The following is an 18779-nucleotide window of genomic DNA, read 5'->3' on the forward strand; positions in this document are numbered from 1 at the left end:
ATATTTGTGTTGTCCTATGTTCTATGTCTAAGTTTCCTTGTCTCTCTCATATTTGTGTTGTCCTATGTTCTATGTCTAAGTTTCCCTCTCATATTTGTGTTGTCCTATCTTTTATGTCTAAGTTTCCCTCTCATATTTGTGTTGTCCTATGTTCTATGTCTAAGTTTCCTTGTCTCTCTCATATTTGTGTTGTCCTATGTTCTATGTCTAAGTTTCCTTGTCTGTCTCATATTTGTGTTGTCCTATCTTTTATGTCTCTCTCATATTAGTGTTGTCCTATCTTCTACGTCTAACCGCAACCCATCTAGGAGAGACAACTCCAAAATGAAACCAATGCTGCCTTGCAGTTTGTTTTTGGATGGACAACGAAAGAGAAGCAGTTTTAAATCGGAGTCAATGGGCAATATGGTCCAATATAAAATGATTGAGAACGAAGGAGGATATCTAATAAAGCATTAATTACAACTATGGTGATCATTTGATCAGTACACGTTCATGTGACACAAAGATCACTCTACAGAACTATGTTTTGATACAAAGATCACTCTACAGAACTATGATTTGATACAAAGATCACACTACAGAACTATGTTTTGATACAAAGATCACACTACAGAACTATGTTTTGATACAAAGATCACACTACAGAACTATGATTTGATACAAAGATCACACTACAGAACTATGTTTTGATACAAAGATCACTCTACGAAACTTTGTGGTGAGACCAAGATCACTCTACGAAACTTTGTGGTGAGACCAAGATCACTCTACGGAACTTTGTGGTGAGACCAAGATCACCAAAATGTGTACCACCAATTCAAATATATTTGAGCCACGAAACTGACTTGACCGGCCCTGTACTTGAAACGATTAGAGACAATATTTATCTGAGGTTTTATTGGGTTGCTGTGATACGTTGCCACAACAATGTGCTGGCGGTGAGTCAGCTGAAGGAAACCATGTTTGCCAGATTTCCGGTCTGCTGTCGTCTGCCCACTTTAAAAACTGGACAGGTTGGAAATGCTAGCGTTTCAATTCTTTTCTTCTGAATCGTCATCTTTATCAAACGGAAAAATAACCTAATTTATTTTACCAAGCTATTTTAAATCAAACTTTCTTGTCTCGTGGGTGTGGGTGGGGGTGGGGGTGTGGGGAAGGGGCGGGGGTGTTTGTTATTTTCTTGTCATGTTGCTTTAATATTTTTAAAATTTTGTAACCATGGCAACCCACAAGCTAAAATCTCGTTCAGGAATCAAATGTAATCCTCACAACATAATGCATACATAGATCAGTCCTGCCCATGAATAATTATCGAAATAAGTGTCGTCTGCTGGCCAAGTTAGTCGCAGAAATTTTTGTACTGTCGTTGGCCATTAAACGAAGATCTAAATTTTGGCCAACAGGAATGCCATTGTTACAATCTACATATTATTTCTAGTTTGTCTGGATCATAGATTGTCATAGATATAGTTCATTTGATCTTTTGTCTAGATCATAGATTGTCATAGATCTAGTTCATTTGCTCTTTTGTCTTGATCATAGATTGTCATAGATCTAGTTCATTTGCTCTTTTGTCTTGATCATAGATTGTGATAGATCTAGTGGATTTGCGCTTTTATCTAGATCATAGATTGTCATAGATCTAGTTAATTTGCTCTTTTGTCTAGATCATAGATTGTCATTTGTGGGTTTTTTTTTTTAAGAAAATTCTCCACTGAAATTATGTGAGTTTAGCTGGTTACCTCATACCCTCTTCCCCGTAACTGTAACTTGTAATGGAGCATTTAAAAAAACACAGATTGTGTGCATACCCCCCTCACCCCTTCCCTCTTCAATATGTAACTTGTAATTGAGGTTCAAAGACATGGATGTTCCTGCGAGCTCCCTCCCCCCCCCCCCCCCCCCCCCAGCCCACCAAGACAGGAAAGCTGCGCCTAGTTCAAACTTGCCCGTCCCACGTAAAATGCGACCAGACCCTTATCTGAAGATCTTTCTGATCTGGAATGTAAATATTGTTCGTAGATCATGGGGATAGCGCTCCATGTTGGGTAGAGGGGGGGGAGTTTCTGGAAACTCGTGCTCCAAGTAAACTGCTCGAGTATCTGGAAAGTTCTAAAGTTTGGCGAGGTAATGTTAAAGTAGATTTACAGATCTGCTCTTAAAGTAGATCACAGATCTACTGCTAAATCAGATCTTCTACTGTTAAAGTAGATCTAGAGATTTGCTGCTAAAGTAGATCTAGAGATCTGCTGTTAAAGTAGATCTTCTACTGCTAAAGTAGATCTTCTACTGCTAAAGTAGATCTTCTACTGCTAAAGTAGATCTTCTACTATTAAAGTAGATCTCAGATCTGCTTTTAAAGTAGATCTAAAGATCTGCTGCTCTGCTTGTGAACCACGTGATGACAGCTGTTTCTTGGCAGACGTTTTTGTCGTCAGTTGTTTCAATGTAAACATGGGGCGGGGACGTAACCAACGTCAACATGTGCCTGACATCATGACGTCACTAGTTGACTGTCAGCAGTCGTCAGACTTCAAGTCAAAGCTAGACCTGCAGGTTTGTGTCAAGCTTGCCTGTTGTCTCAGCTTCGTGTCAAGACCCACGACCAGCGCCATCGCTGTACCCACGACCAGCGCCATCGCTGTACCCACGGGCCATCGCTGTACCCACGACCATCGCTGTACCCACGACCAGCGCCATCGCTGTACCCACGACCAGCGCCATCGCTGTACCCACGACCATCGCTGTACCCACGACCAGCGCCATCGCTGTACCCACGACCATCGCTGTACCCACGACCAGCGCCATCGCTGTACCCACGACCATCGCTGTACCCACGACCAGCGCCATCGCTGTACCCACGACCAGCGCCATCGCTGTACCCACGACCAGCGCCATCGCTGTACCCACGACCAGCGCTGTACCCACGACCAGCGCCATCGCTGTACCCACGACCAGCGCCATCGCTGTACCCACGACCAGCGCCATGGCTGTACCCACGACCAGCGCCATCGCTGTACCCACGACCAGCGCCATGGCTGTACCCACGACCAGCGCCATCGCTGTACCCACGACCAGCGCTGTACCCACGACCAGCGCTGTACCCACGACAGGCGCCATGGCTGTACACCATCGCTGTACCCACGACCAGCGCCATCGCTGTACCCACGACCAGCGCTGTACCCACGACCAGCGCCATCGCTGTACACCATCGCTGTACCCACGACCAGCGCTGTACCCACGACCAGCGCCATCGCTGTACACCATCGCTGTACCCACGACCAGCGCCATCGCTGTACCCACGACCAGCGCCATCGCTGTACCCACGACCAGCGCTGTACCCACGACCAGCGCCATCGCTGTACCCACGACCAGCGCTGTACCCACAACCAGCGCCATCGCTGTACCCACGACCAGCGCCATCGCTGTACCCACTACCAGCGCCATGTTCCAAAATCTGGCCATCTTGACTGAAATGTAAATTGTTTCTTGAGATTCCGCCAGCAACTGAAGTTTTGCTTAGGTGGGCAGTAAAACATATCTGGATTGGAATTGGACTTGGTAATCGCCTCCCTTGTTCTATGCCAATAAAAACACAGCCCGCGATCTGCTATTAGCTGCCATTTATAGCAGTTGGCTGGCTGTAGAATGGACTATTTTAGTTTGTGTGTGTAGATTCTAATAATACTTGAGGAGCAGAGCTAGAGAATTCTTCGCGTTTTTAGACACATTTATAAAACATTGGATATACCAGTAGTTAGGTCAGTAGGCAAAACATAAACACGTAGGACATTTTTAATAACATTCCTTGACATGCTTAGTAACACTCGCGACAAATGTCATGACACATTTGTCGACACGCTGGAGCATAACATGTCACCCACCTCTGCATCTTGTCCTAAATACAGTGACACACCGGCCACATCCTACAGTCGCCCCCCCCCCCCAAACATCAACCCCAAACCTCTACCTCCCCACATCTCCCCACCCGAAACCTCCACCTCACCACATCTCCCCACCCCTAACCTCCACCTCACCACATCTCCCTACCCGAAACCTCCACCTCACCACATCTCCCCACCCCTAACCTCCACCTCACCACATCTCCCCCACCCCAAACCTCTACCTCACCACATCTCCCCCACCCCAAACCTCTACCTCACATCTCCCCACCCCTAACCTCCACCTCACCACATCTCCCCCACCCCAAACCTCCTCCTCACCACATCTCCCCACCCGAAACCTCCACCTCACCACATCTCCCCACCCCTAACCTCCACCTCACCACATCTCCCCCACCCCAAACATCTACCTCACTCACATCTCCCCACCCCAAACCTCTACCTCACCACATCTCCCCCACCCCAAACTTCTACCTCACCACATCTCCCCACCCCTAACCTCCACCTCACCACATCTCCACACCCCAAACCTCCACCTCACCACATCTCCCCCACCCCTAACCTCCACCTCACCACATCTCCCCCACCCCAAACCTCTACCTCACCACATCTCCCCCACCCCAAACATCTACCTCACTCACATCTCCCCACCCCAAACCTCTACCTCACCACATCTCCCCCACCCCAAACCTCTACCTCACCACATCTCCCCACCCCTAACCTCCACCTCACCACATCTCCACACCCCAAACCTCCACCTCACCACATCTCCCTACCACATCTCTCTGGCCCACATACGCCTCCCTCCATCCCTCCCCTCCCCTTGTATCTCAAACTTGTCGGGCTGGCTAATACGACTTTGAAGCAATAGATTGACCTCAGCAAAAATCGATCGTTTTTTCAGACAACGTATCTCCTCGGGAGATTAGGACTGGTGGTCTCGTGTAATGATGCGCTTGGGACCCGCTTCTTACATGTGTAATGTGGGGGATGGGGACCCGCTTCTTCCATGTGTAATGGTGGATGGGGACCCGCATTCTTACATGTGTAATGGTGGATGAGGACCCGCTTCTTACATGTGTAATGTGGGATGGGGACTCGCTTCTTACATGTGTAATGGTGGATGGGGACCCGCTTCTTCCATGTGTAATGGTGGATGGGGACCCGCATTCTTACATGTGTAATGGTGGATGAGGACCCGCTTCTTACATGTGTAATGTGGGATGGAGACTCGCTTCTTACATGTGTAATGGTGGATGGGGACCCGTTACTTCCATGTGTAATGTGGGGGGGATGGGGACCCGCTTCTTCCATGTGTAATGGTGGATGGGGACCCGCTTCTTCCATGTGTAATGGTGGATGGGGACCCGCTTCTTCCATGTGTAATGGTGGATGGGGACCCGCTTCTTCCATGTGTAATGGTGAATGGGGACCCGCTTCTTCCATGTGTAATGAGGGGGGATGGGGACCCGCTTCTTCCATGTGTAATGTGGGGGGATGGGGACCCGCTTCTTCCATGTGTAATGTGGGGGGATGGGGACCCGCTTCTTCCATGTGTAATGGTGGATGGGGACCCGCTTCTTCCATGTGTAATGTGGGGGGATGGGGACCCGCTTCTTCCATGTGTAATGGTGGATGTGGACCCGCTTCTTCCGTGTGTAATGGTGGATGGGGACCCGCTTCTTCCATGTGTAATGTGGGGGGGATGGGGACCCGCTTCTTCCGTGTGTAATGGTGGATGGGGACCCGCTTCTTCCATGTGTAATGGTGGATGTGGACCCGCTTCTTCCGTGTGTAATGGTGGATGGGGACCCGCTTCTTACCTGTGTAATGAGGGTGGATGGGGACCCGCTTCTTCCATGTGTAATGTGGGGGATGGGGACCCGCTTCTTACATGTGTAATGGTGGATGGGGACCCGCTTCTTCCATGTGTAATGTGGGATGGGGACCCGCTTCTTACATGTGTAATGTGGGGGGGATGGGGACCCGCTTCTTCCATGTGTAATGGTGGATGGGGACCCGCTTCTTCCATGTGTAATGTGGGATGGGGACCCGCTTCTTCCATGTGTAATGGTGGATGGGGACCCGCTTCTTCCATGTGTAATGGTGAATGGGGACCCGCTTCTTCCATGTGTAATGAGGGGGGATGGGGACCCGCTTCTTCCATGTGTAATGTGGGGGGATGGGGACCCGCTTCTTACCTGTGTAATGAGGGTGGATGGGGACCCGCTTCTTCCATGTGTAATGTGGGGGGATGGGGACCCGCTTCTTACATGTGTAATGGTGGATGGGGACCCGCTTCTTCCATGTGTAATGGTGGATGTGGACCCGCTTCTTCCATGTGCAATGGTGGATAGGGACCCGCTTCTTCCATGTGTAATGTGGGGGATGGGGACCCGCTTCTTACATGTGTAATGTGGGGGGATGGGGACCCGCTTCTTACCTGTGTAATGAGGGTGGATGGGGACCCGCTTCTTCCATGTGTAATGTGGGGGGATGGGGACCCGCTTCTTACATGTGTAATGGTGGATGGGGACCCGCTTCTTCCATGTGTAATGGTGGATGTGGACCCGCTTCTTCCATGTGCAATGGTGGATAGGGACCCGCTTCTTCCATGTGTAATGTGGGGGATGGGGACCCGCTTCTTCCATGTGTAATGGTGGATGGGGACCCGCTTCTTCCATGTGTAATGTGGGATGGGGACCCGCTTCTTACATGTGTAATGTGGGGGGATGGGGACCCGCTTCTTCCATGTGTAATGGTGGATGGGGACCCGCTTCTTCCATGTGTAATGGTGGATGGGGACCCGCTTCTTCCATGTGTAATGGTGGATGGGGACCCGCTTCTTCCATGTGTAATGGTGGATGGGGACCCGCTTCTTCCATGTGTAATGGTGGATGGGGACCCGCTTCTTCCATGTGTAATGGTGGATGGGGACCAGCTTCTTCCATGTGTAATGGTGGATGGGGACCCGCTTCTTCCATGTGTAATGTGGGGGGGGGGATGGGGACCCGCTTCTTCCATGTGTAATGGTGGATGGGGACCAGCTTCTTCCATGTGTAATGGTGGATGGGGACCCGCTTCTTCCATGTGTAATGTGGGGGGGGGATGGGGACCCGCTTCTTCCATGTGTAATGGTGGATGGGGACCCGCTTCTTCCATGTGTAATGTGGGGGATGGGGACCCGCTTCTTCCATGTGTAATGTGGGGGATGGGGACCCGCTTCTTACATGTGTAATGTTGGATGGGGACCCGCTTCTTCCATGTGTAATGTGGGATGGGGACCCGCTTCTTCCATGTGTAATGTGGGGGGGATGGGGACCCGCTTCTTCCATGTGTAATGGTGGATGGGGACCCGCTTCTTCCATGTGTAATGGTGGATGGGGTCCCGCTTCTTCCATGTGTAATGGTGAATGGGGTCCCGCTTCTTCCATGTGTAATGGTGGATGGGGACCCGCTTCTTCCATGTGTAATGGTGGATGGGGACCCGCTTCTTCCATGTGTAATGTGGGATGGGGACCCGCTTCTTCCATGTGTAATGGTGGATGGGGACCCGCTTCTTCCATGTGTAATGTGGGATGGGGACCCGCTTCTTCCATGTGTAATGGTGGATGGGGACCCGCTTCTTCCATGTGTAATGGTGGATGGGGACCCGCTTCTTCCATGTGTAATGGTGGATGGGGACCCGCTTCTTCCATGTGTAATGGTGGATGGGGACCCGCTTCTTCCATGTGTAATGGTGGATGGGGACCCGCTTCTTCCATGTGTAATGGTGGATGGGGACCCGCTTCTTCCATGTGTAATGGTGGATGGGGACCCGCTTCTTCCATGTGTAATGGTGGATGGGGACCCGCTTCTTCCATGTGTAATGTGGGGGGGATTGGGACCCGCTTCTTCCATGTGTAATGAGGGGGGATGGGGACCCGCTTCTTCCATGTGTAATGTGGGATGGGGACCCGCTTCTTCCATGTGTAATGGTGGATGTGGACCCGCTTCTTCCGTGTGTAATGGTGGATGGAGACCCGCTTCTTCCATGTGTAATGTGGGATGGGGACCCGCTTCTTCCATGTGTAATGAGGGGGGATGGGGACCCGCTTCTTCCATGTGTAATGTGGGATGGGGACCCGCTTCTTCCATGTGTAATGTGGGATGGGGACCCGCTTCTTCCGTGTGTAATGTGGGATGGGGACCCGCTTCTTCCATGTGTAATGGTGGATGGGGACCCGCTTCTTCCATGTGTAATGTGGGGGGGATTGGGACCCGCTTCTTCCATGTGTAATGAGGGGGGATGGGGACCCGCTTCTTCCATGTGTAATGTGGGATGGGGACCCGCTTCTTCCATGTGTAATGTGGGATGGGGACCCGCTTCTTCCATGTGTAATGTGGGGGGGGGATGGGGACCCGCTTCTTAAATGTGTAATGTGGGATGGGGCCCTATTCTTCAATGTGTAATGTGGAGGGAGGGTAATATATACTTGCTCAACTTGTAATGGGGGAGGGGGGGTAGAGACCTGCGGTGTTGTTTGATACTTATTGGTTGACTAGTGGTGTTGTTGTTTGATACTTATTGACTAGTGGTGTTGTTGTTTGATACTTATTGACTAGTGGTGTTGTTGTTATTTGATACTTATTGACTAGTGGTGTTGTTTGATACTTATTGGTTGAATGTTTCTGTGAGGAGGAAGATTGGAGACTAGGTGAAATTCTTGGGTCATCATGATGTTGGCCATTATGATGTTGGCCATTATGATGTTGGCCATTATGATGTTGGCCATTATGATGTTGGCCATTATGATGTTGGCCATTATGATGTTGGCCATTATGATGTTGGCCATTATGATGTTGGCCATTATGATGTTGGCCATTATGATGTTGGCCATTATGATGTTGGCCATTATGATGTTGGCCATTATGATGTTGGCCATATTGCATTCCTTATCACAGGCCATTCATGTGGGGATCACTGGATCTTCATCCGCTTGATGTCATCCTTCCCCCCCCCTCCCCCCATCACTCCATAGTTCTTTGACAAACTTAATTATATATATATATATGTTTGTTTTTATAGATCCTGATTCAAGTTATAAGTATTTTACTGAAAATTTAATCACTATTTTCAGCAATCTTTATTTCTACATCTATTAATTTTCTGTAAACAATATACATTATTATAATGTTCATATTAAAAAAAAAACTAAAAAACTTTTTTTTTGTTTTTTTTTTCAGGTTAGTTTAGATTCTCGGGTGAGAGAAGTTATAAATAGAAATATGGTTGAACCAACACCGCACACATTCGACGAAGCACAGCTCCAAATATGGACATTAATGCATCGAGACTCATATCCACGATTTCTCAACTCACAGATGTACAAAAAACTAGTGCAGCAATTGTCATGAAAGAGTGATCTACTTGTCAAGTGCACTCATAGAATTAATTACTGTTTTTTTTTTTATAAATTATTCAATTTCTTTGAAGATTGTTGTGTGAGAAGGTGTGACTAATTGAAGAAGCCAAGGTGTTCAAAAATTTGAATATTTCTGATTGCTGGGCACTGGATTATGGCTGAGTGGTCTCAAAGTTTACCACTGACGACAAAAAAAAGTCCCCTTTTGGAATGTGGATCTCCTTTGTTAATGAACATTTTTGAAAATGTTGCCTGAATGGGGAATTATATCGGGATATAAAATAGTCTGTATCATTGATCATCCGGATAATCTGTTTTTTTGTTGGGTGAGCAGACAAGAGGGATCTCTGTGATAACATCCAGGACTTTGATTGTGTCTTGACCGGGCATAAGACACTGACTATTGTGTCTTGACCGGGCATAAGACACTGACTATTGCACTACTATTGCATCATATTGAAGGTTAATAACACTATTACGATGATACCATCTGCTACAAAAAGAGTTTATCTCATTCATCCTGAGAAAATCTTTCTTAAATCCCACAGCTTCTATTGTTTTCATATTGTTGTATGTACTGGATAAGAGCTCTTCTTACAAGAAATAAAAAAATGAATTCTAGATCTCAAATTTGATTAAAACTTTATTTAAAAATTACAATGTGCTGCTGTTCTTTTTTATGATTTTTTTTTTAGAAGTTTGCATTTCAATTTGTCAACATTTAAATATTGCAAACATTTAGTAAAATATTACAAAGTAAATACTTGTATAATAAACAAAATTAACAAATGCAATCATTAACAGTTTATATTTTTTTAGTAGTCTAATTTTTAATTTATTTAGTCATAGCTGTTTAACATTTTTTATCAAGAATTATCAATATATTTTTTTTAATATTATTTTAAATAAAAAAGCTTATTCTAAATAATTATCAGAAACAAAGATTTTATTTACTTAGTTTCAATATATTTTCAACTATAAGAGAAATGGGTCTACCAATTATCTTAACAGAGCTATAGCTTACTGAGATAGGTTTAATAAATATTTACCTACATTGTTCTCATTTTAATCATATTAATGCTTAAAGGCAACTCTACTTGTGATGTCAATTTTGTTTTATTAAATATTTGAGTCTTATAAAAATAAATCCTTAAGTACTGAGATCAATTTCAAATTATCTCTTACCTAAATTCTCTTAAGATATATTTTCAAAACTACTCCAACAAATTTATGATTCCAATGATCTTGAAAATATTTTTTTTAAAATAAAAAATCTATTAAAATGTTTAGATAAGTATGACACAGCTTATAAAATCTAACTTAACATAACTGAATGGATTTTAATACTTTCTTCCAATAACAAAACACCATAATGGTGTCTGCTAAAAATTGTTTTGATTTGACTAGATCATTTTCTGTTAACTTGGATTACATAAGTTTTAACTTTGGTTACTTATGGTTTTTTCTTTCAACATGGTTCAGTTAATTTACTTTATTTTTTTTTTTATTCAACATCTAGAGTATTAAAGCAAACCAAAATTGTAACAAATACAACTTAGAAAGATATGTATCAAAGATCTGTAATAAAGATCTATATCAAAGATACTCCGTGTCATGTCTCTGGCACCCTTGTTGAGCTAGTATCTTGAACTTTGAACTGTTGGTATGATTTTAATAACATCATACATACATCAATGTGCATATCATAGCTTTTTGCTAGATAAGTTAACAATCAATTGAATGTTGATAATTTTGTATGCATTTACTTCCATGCTTTCAGTTGATTCATATTTTTATATAATTACACTTCTTTTTTTAAATTTTGTATTATTTATAATCAGTTAGATGACTACATTTACTCCTTTTTGATGTGCAGAGAATGTTTCATCCCCTTTAGCCTCCCTCGTTCCACTCTGTCTGACCAGCATCCTTTTGTTGTTACTTAGGATTATCAATTTAATTCTTGATCAGAAATTTCATGCTTGATTTGTCACTCTGATTTCAGGTTAAATGTCTGTAAATACTTTTCTCTGTGTACCTGTAGGAAAATTTAGCTGTACCTGTCAAGTATAAATGTCTTACTATTGTAAAAAGATCTAATCAATATTATTATGTACCGGTATTGTAAAAAAAAAGCAGTTTTTTCTTTAATTTATCTTCATCTAGTTGCCTTTTAAGGCAAGAAAAAACTAGTGCAATTTTAAATGTTATCTGATTCTGATCATCTGTTTTCAACCTACACTTAAGGCAAGCAGGCTCTAGCTTATCAAAGCCTAAATTACTAGCCCATTGTTTCTATAGCCAACATTGATTACAGTCTTCTAATACATTTTTAATACTACATTTTTAAAAGGTTTTTTTTTTTTATTTCTCTTGTGATTTACAAAATAACAATTTTTTAGAATTTAAAGAACTAAGTCAGAATATTTGTCATTCGAAAAAGCATATTATTTTATCAATGAGCTCTCCTTCATCAATGTGTATACAGTATGAATTTCCTATGTATCTGTTGTTTATAACAATAATTCCAGTATGGATGGTTAATGATGTGTGCTAGTGAATCGAATGCCAGACCAAGTTTCTGTGATGCAGACAATATATAAATAACATTGTATAGTGCAACGATGATTATCATTGTCTCAAGTTCCTGGATTTTCTAAATATTAATTTATTACAGATGTGTTTTATAATCCTCAAAATATTTATTTCATTCATATCACACTGTCTGTGTATAAGTAAGTATGCTGTCATTTTTTGACGTCAGACGTCAAATGGTGTGATAAGGAAGTTCACAGTGACATATCCAGCTGAAGGTACAGGGCTAAATAAACCATTTTTTTACGGTTCAAATTTTACATACTACCCTCAGAACTTTTAGATACATCTTTAAGTTTGCTTTTTACTATGTTTTAGCACTGTACTAATATGTTACAAAATAATGTTAATTCAGCCACATTTGAATTATTGCAGGACACATTTTATAATTTTTAATAAAACAATGTTTTATTGGGTTTTTTTAACTTCTTATAAATATGTACGTATGGTTAGATTTTTACAGTGTTCTTTTTATAATTAATTGTTGTTGGGTTTTTTAGCTAAAGATGAAACTCATTTTTTAATTTGAATTTTGGCTGTTTGCTTCTATTTTTAAAAAACAAAATGTTTTCCATCAAAATTATTGGGGGGGTTTACAAAAGCACTGCAAAAATTACATTCCAGAATATTATAGTCCAAAAAATAATCAGAAGTATGAGTAAACAAATATTAAACCATGCATTTATCTAACATAACAGCATGATTAGTTTCAACATCTTTGATTACAACAAAAATGTACTTAAACAATTATATTAGACAAATATCTTTTTTATACAGTTACAACAGCTAAATTTAAGGTTGTGAATGAATACTCATCTGCTTTGTGTTACATGTTTTTAGTAAATAGTTTACATAAAACTGGTTCTTAGAATTAATTATAAATAGTTTATGAAATAATTTTATACCACCTGTTTTTGTCTCTAGATTAAGAAGGTGTGAATAGATTAATTTACCTAGTTGAGATCTCAATAATTGTTTTCTTATTTGAGATGTCAAAATGAATAAGTAAATTATGGATAAAATCAATCTAGTCAGTACTTTCCATAGTACTTTCGTTCTCTCTCATCTGTACAATAGGTTGTTAATTTTATTTGTATTACTTAAATTGAAACATTTTTGGCTAATCAAACAGTCCAGCTTTCAAGAAACTACCTAAAAACATAACTGTTCTTTCTTATATTAGGAAACAAATGAAAATGTGTACCTTGTGCAGATCAGATGAAAAGTTGTTTGAGACAGAGGTAGACTCAATTTGTTATACAGAGCGGGGGGGGGGGGGGGGGGGGGGGCGGACAGACATTAGAAGATAACAAGTGAAGCTCGAATGAATTGGTTTTTATAAATTAATTTAGCCATGTTTTATTTCAGTTATTATGAACTTTAAATTATCTCTGCATTACAACTTATCTAAGAACGATCTCTGCATTACAACATATCTAAGAACTATCTCTGCATTACAACATATGTAAGAACTATCTCTGCATTACAACATATGTAAGAACTATCTCTGCATTACAACATATGTAAGAACTATCTCTGCATTAAAACATATGTAAGAACTATCTCTGCATTACAACATATGTAAGAACTATCTCTGCATTACAACATATGTAAGAACTATCTCTGCATTACAACATATGTAAGAACTATCTCTGCATTACAACATATGTAAGAACTATCTCTGCATTACAACATATGTAAGAACTATCTCTGCATTAAAACATATGTAAGAACTATCTCTGCATTACAACATATGTAAGAACTATCTCTGCATTACAACATATGTAAGAACTATCTCTGCATTACAACATATGTAAGAACTATCTCTGCATTACAACATATGTAAGAACTATCTCTGCATTACAACATATGTAAGAACTATCTCTGCATTACAACATATGTAAGAACTATCTCTGCATTACAACATATGTAAGAACTATCTCTGCATTACAACATATGTAAGAACTATCTCTGCATTACAACATATGTAAGAACTATCTCTGCATTACAACATATGTAAGAACTATCTCTGCATTACAACATATCTAAGAACTATCTCTGCATTACAACATATCTAAGAACTATCTCTGCATTACAACATATGTAAGAACTATCTCTGCATTACAACATATCTAAGAACTATCTCTGCATTACAACATATCTAAGAACTATCTCTGCATTACAACATATCTAAGAACTATCTCTGCATTACAACATATCTAAGAACTCTTGTATCCAACAATTTACAACGATAATAAAGTAGAACTATTTTTAGATATGATAAAATTGAAATTTAGTTTCAAATAATGTAAATGTATAAAGTTTATTTAAGGTAGCTTTTTTCAACTTTTCAAAGCTCAAAACATTGCCAGGTGTTGTAAAGAATAAAGTGTTCTCTAATTTACCTCTGAGATGAAAATGTGGAAATTGTTTCATCACTTGGGTACTCTTTTAAATCAAATTATAAACTGTTCATAAAGGATTGAGTTGAGTGTTGGCTATGTAGTAATTAATAAATGTAAGATCCGGTGTAAGGACCTAACAGTTACAAAATTTTTGTTTTGTTGTTAATAAACTTCAACTTTTGAATAATGTTTGAACCAAGCTATAAGTTGCAGCCAGCTGCTGGCTCAGCTAGCCCACAAGCAACAGTTCTCAAACTATGGCTGTATTGTCCCTTTACATGTGGTCCAGTTTTTTAGCTGGATGAAAACTATGTGATGGGTTTACGTGAACTGTGTGAGTGTACGATGACCTCATATGAATGTTTATTTTATATGTCTATAGATATCTTCATAATGTCTGTCAGACTGGGAGATTATGGGGAACTTACCTCTTGAAAGTTTACTTTAAGGTTTTAACCAATCTCCAACTTTAGCACACCATCTAGTTTTTGTTTTGCTAACAACTTGTAAAAAATTAATGAGATATACAACAAATACCTTTTTAACAACGTCTAACAGATAATTAACTTGTAATCAATGGCATCTTAGATTATTTGGCAATGAAACATAAAGCAATTCTTGTGATATTAATTTTGCTGCAACAACTCAGCAACATCTTCATTAAACATACATGTGTAACCATTTTTATGATATTACAGTCAATATTTATACTTTACACATTCAAGATTCAATGCTATGGCAATTTTCATGTATATTTTCTATTTGATAGCAAACAAAACCTCAAAACTATTTCATATCATAATATCTATGTGATTTTTATAGGTCTACAATTAGACTTTTAATGTGATAATTATGAATTGACATTCTTTCAATTTCACAAGGTTAATTCTGAGAGTTTATGGACTATAGTTACAATACTCCATAATAATAATAAATAGTTTAGATTTGAGTCATTATTTTACTTACACTAATAGAAGTGTCAAAAACACAAATAGTTTAGTGAAGCCAGATGTTACAATAGTGAATAGACTGCAATATGTTTGATACTGTTCACATCCAACTTTTCTTTCTATATGTGAATATCTGTGTTTGGCTATTGATGACCAGCTCACAAACCCTTTCCACGTATTGTACGGGTTTCATATCACATATTTAGCTCTTCAGTGACATGAGTACAAAAAAAACGAATGTATGTTGTTGAACTGACCTAATAGATAACCACACTTTTGTCATCTTTACTATAACAATTTTTGTTATTTCTTATTCTGATGGTTATTATTATTATTATTATTATTATTATTATTATTATTACTATTCTTATGCTATAAATATGTGCATCATCACCAACTCATTTTATTTTTATACTCCATGAAACTGTCTGTGTAGTCCATTTCTTTAATTCACTGTACTAAGTCAGTTCTTTGGTTTTTCAGGTTTTTTTTCAAGTTGAAAGAATGTTGATCTAACTTTACACTGGTCCTTTTGAAAGTTAGTTTTTGTAACGGTAGACTGATGCTGAGGTGTAAAAATGTCCTAGGTGATATCAGCGAATTAACTTACTGATACTTGAGTTGGATTGAATGGATGGACGGATGATTTATTTCCCTATCCATCTGTTTTAATTTTTTTTTATTGTGATCACCATAAACGAAAAGTGATATTTATTTGAAGAGAAATTAAATTTAAATGTTGTACATGATTCATGTGTGGCATTTGTGTTGCTTTGTGGCTTGACTGAGCAAAGATTGAGGGGGTTGTCCAATTGTGGTTGCCTTGTGTGAGGCCAAGCAGAAACTGTTACCAATCTAAACATACAATCTAAAAATATCTCCTAGAAATTAAAAGTTCATTCACATCCGCTTGTTGAATTTTTTGTTCAGTTTCTGTTGTACGAAAGAAAACACTGTCTAAAATGTTTATAGTAAACCCTACCTGAAAGGTTTCCAGCAAACTATAATTATAAGTGTTTCCAGTAAATCCTAGCTAGATCTAAAATGTTCCAAGCAAATCTTAGTTGAAATGTTTCAAGCAAATCCTAGCTAAAATGTTTCAAGCAAATCTTAGCTAAAATGTTTCAAACAAATCGTAGCTAAAATGTTCCAAGCAAATCTTAGCTAAAATCTTTCAAGCAAATCCTAGCTAAAATGTTTCAATCAAATCTTAGCTAAAATGTTTCAATCAAATCTTAGCTAAAATGTTTCAATCAAATCCTAGCTAAAATGTTTCGAACAAATCCTAGCTAAAATGTTTCAAACAAATCTTAGCCACAATGTTTCAATCAAATCCTAGCTAAAATGTTTCAATCAAATCCTAGCTAAAATGTTTCAAACAAATCTTAGCTAAAATGTTCTAGGAAATCTTAGCTAAAATGTTTCAATCAAATCCTAGCTAAAAAGTTTCAAACAAATCTTAGCCACAATGTTTCAAACAAATCTTAGCTAAAATGTTTCAATCAAATCCTAGCTAAAATGTTTCAAACAAATCTTAGCTAAAATGTTTCAATCAAATCCTAGCTAAAATGTTTCAATCAAATCCTAGCTAAAATTTTTCAATCAAATCCTAGCTAAAATGTTTCAATCAAATCCTAGCTAAAATGTTTCAATCAAATCCTAGCTAAAATGTTTCAATCAAATCCTAGCTAAAATGTTTCAATCAAATCCTAGCTAAAATGTTTCAATCAAATCTTAGCTAAAATGTTTCAATCAAATCCTAGCTAAAATATTTCAAGCAAATCCTAGCTAAAATATTTCAATCAAATCCAAATAAAATATTTCAAGCAAATCCTACCAAGCTAAAATGTTTCAAACAAATCTTAGTTAAAATGTTGCAATCAAATCCTAGCTAAAATGTTTCAAACAAATCTTCGCTAAAATGTTTCAATCAAATCCTAGCTAAAATGTTTCCTGTGGATCCGAGTTAAAAAGTGTAGGCCCATAATAAATCCTAAAAGTTTTTATTTATATTTTTATAAATAGAAAAAGTGAATCTTGTGTGAGTCTAACTAAGCTATTGCTTCTAGAGGAGGAGGAGGATGCCAGACAAAAACTTTACTACTAGAACTTTTCAGTTTTTTTGTGTATTTTATTCAGGTTGAATGATCTACTGACGTAAATTAAATTGCTTAGGCCTAAAGCTTTCACATTGTCTCAGAATGACAATAATATTTTCTTTGCCTGCTTTCAACAAGCTGCTTTACATTGAAAACTGGTGTAGGCAAACAGTTGAGGTGTAGGCAGACAGGTGAGACATATGCCTAAAGGTGAGACATAGGCCTAAAGGTGAGATGAAGGCTAACTATTAAGCTACGAAGTGAACTTAGTTGTGGTGTATGCTATCAAAGAATATTACCCAGAATTGTTGTAAGCTGGTGTCTCAAGAAAGCTTAAGAAGAAAACTGTACATTCAACCTTTTCATTATAAACTGTTTTAAACCTGATACCAAGTTCTCTTGGTGTGCTTCATGATGTGTCAAAACTTCTTGGTGTGTTGTGTGATGTGTCAAAACTTCTTGGTGTGTTGTGTGATGTGTCAAAACTTATTGATGTGTTTTGTGATGTGTCAAAACTTCTTGGTGTGTTGTGTGATGTGTCAAAACTCTTGGTGTGTTTTGTGATGTGTCAAAACTTCTTGGTGTGTTATGTGATGTGTCAAAACTCTTGGTGTGTTTTGTGATGTGTCAAAACTTATTGGTGTGTTTTGTGATGTGTCAAAACTTCTTGGTGTGTTTTGTGATGTGTCAAAACTTCTTGGTGTGTTTTGTAATGTGTCAAAACTTATTGGTGTGTTTCATGATGTGTCAAAACTTCTTGGTGTATTTCCTGATCTGTCAAAACTTGCAACGGATCTTTCAACTAGTTCTAATGAACTCATTTTTTTCAAACTTGCAAACTTGGTACTGGTAATTAAACTTAAATTTTAATTGGATATTTACTACTTTTTTAAAACTAATTAAAGATTGCGACATAAAGTACTAATTGTATCATTTAATAACAAGCTTTTATGTAAACACTATTATAGAAGAATTTTCTTTAATATATAACACCATATATAATATAAAGAGTGAGTCGCTCATAAAATTTTAGTATGTATATTTAATACATAAATTCTAGATTTAATATGTCCTAAAGTGACCTACACTTTTCTTTATAGATATTTAAATTATATGGGGGTACATTATGAAATTATTATAGGCCTAAAAATTATATTATTATATTATATTATTAATTAAAGAAAACCATTTTATTTTATTTTTTTTGTGCATTTAAAAGGCACATATTATTATTTTTAAAATTAAAAATATGCTATTAATTATTATAACAATAAAAATAATAGGCCTGTTGTTATACTAAACTATATTATACTATTTACCGTGGCGGAACTAGGAAAAAAGGGCCAACCCGCAAAAAAAAATATATATAGGCTATATATAGGCCTACTATAGGATATATATATATAGGCCTATATAATAT

The 18779-nt window shown here is 39.1% G+C and overlaps 1 protein-coding gene across 3 annotated transcripts in view; it reads left to right on the forward strand.

The window, feature by feature from the left end:
* Positions 1–13175, forward strand: part of LOC131940568 (regulator of G-protein signaling rgs-2) — a 104534-nt gene extending 91359 nt beyond the window's left edge. For all 3 annotated transcript variants that reach the window (XM_059299261.1, XM_059299260.1, XM_059299258.1), the window contains one exon: positions 9132–13175. In XM_059299261.1, the coding sequence (XP_059155244.1) occupies positions 9132–9302 (171 nt within the window). In that variant the 3' untranslated portion in view covers positions 9303–13175. The remainder of the gene's footprint in view (positions 1–9131) is intronic.
* Positions 13176–18779: the final 5604 nt, after the last annotated feature.

Source organism: Physella acuta, unplaced genomic scaffold (genome assembly GCF_028476545.2).
Source record: "Physella acuta isolate Inbredline_101_S28 unplaced genomic scaffold, ASM2847654v3 ptg000322l, whole genome shotgun sequence".
NCBI lineage: Eukaryota > Metazoa > Mollusca > Gastropoda > Physidae > Physella > Physella acuta.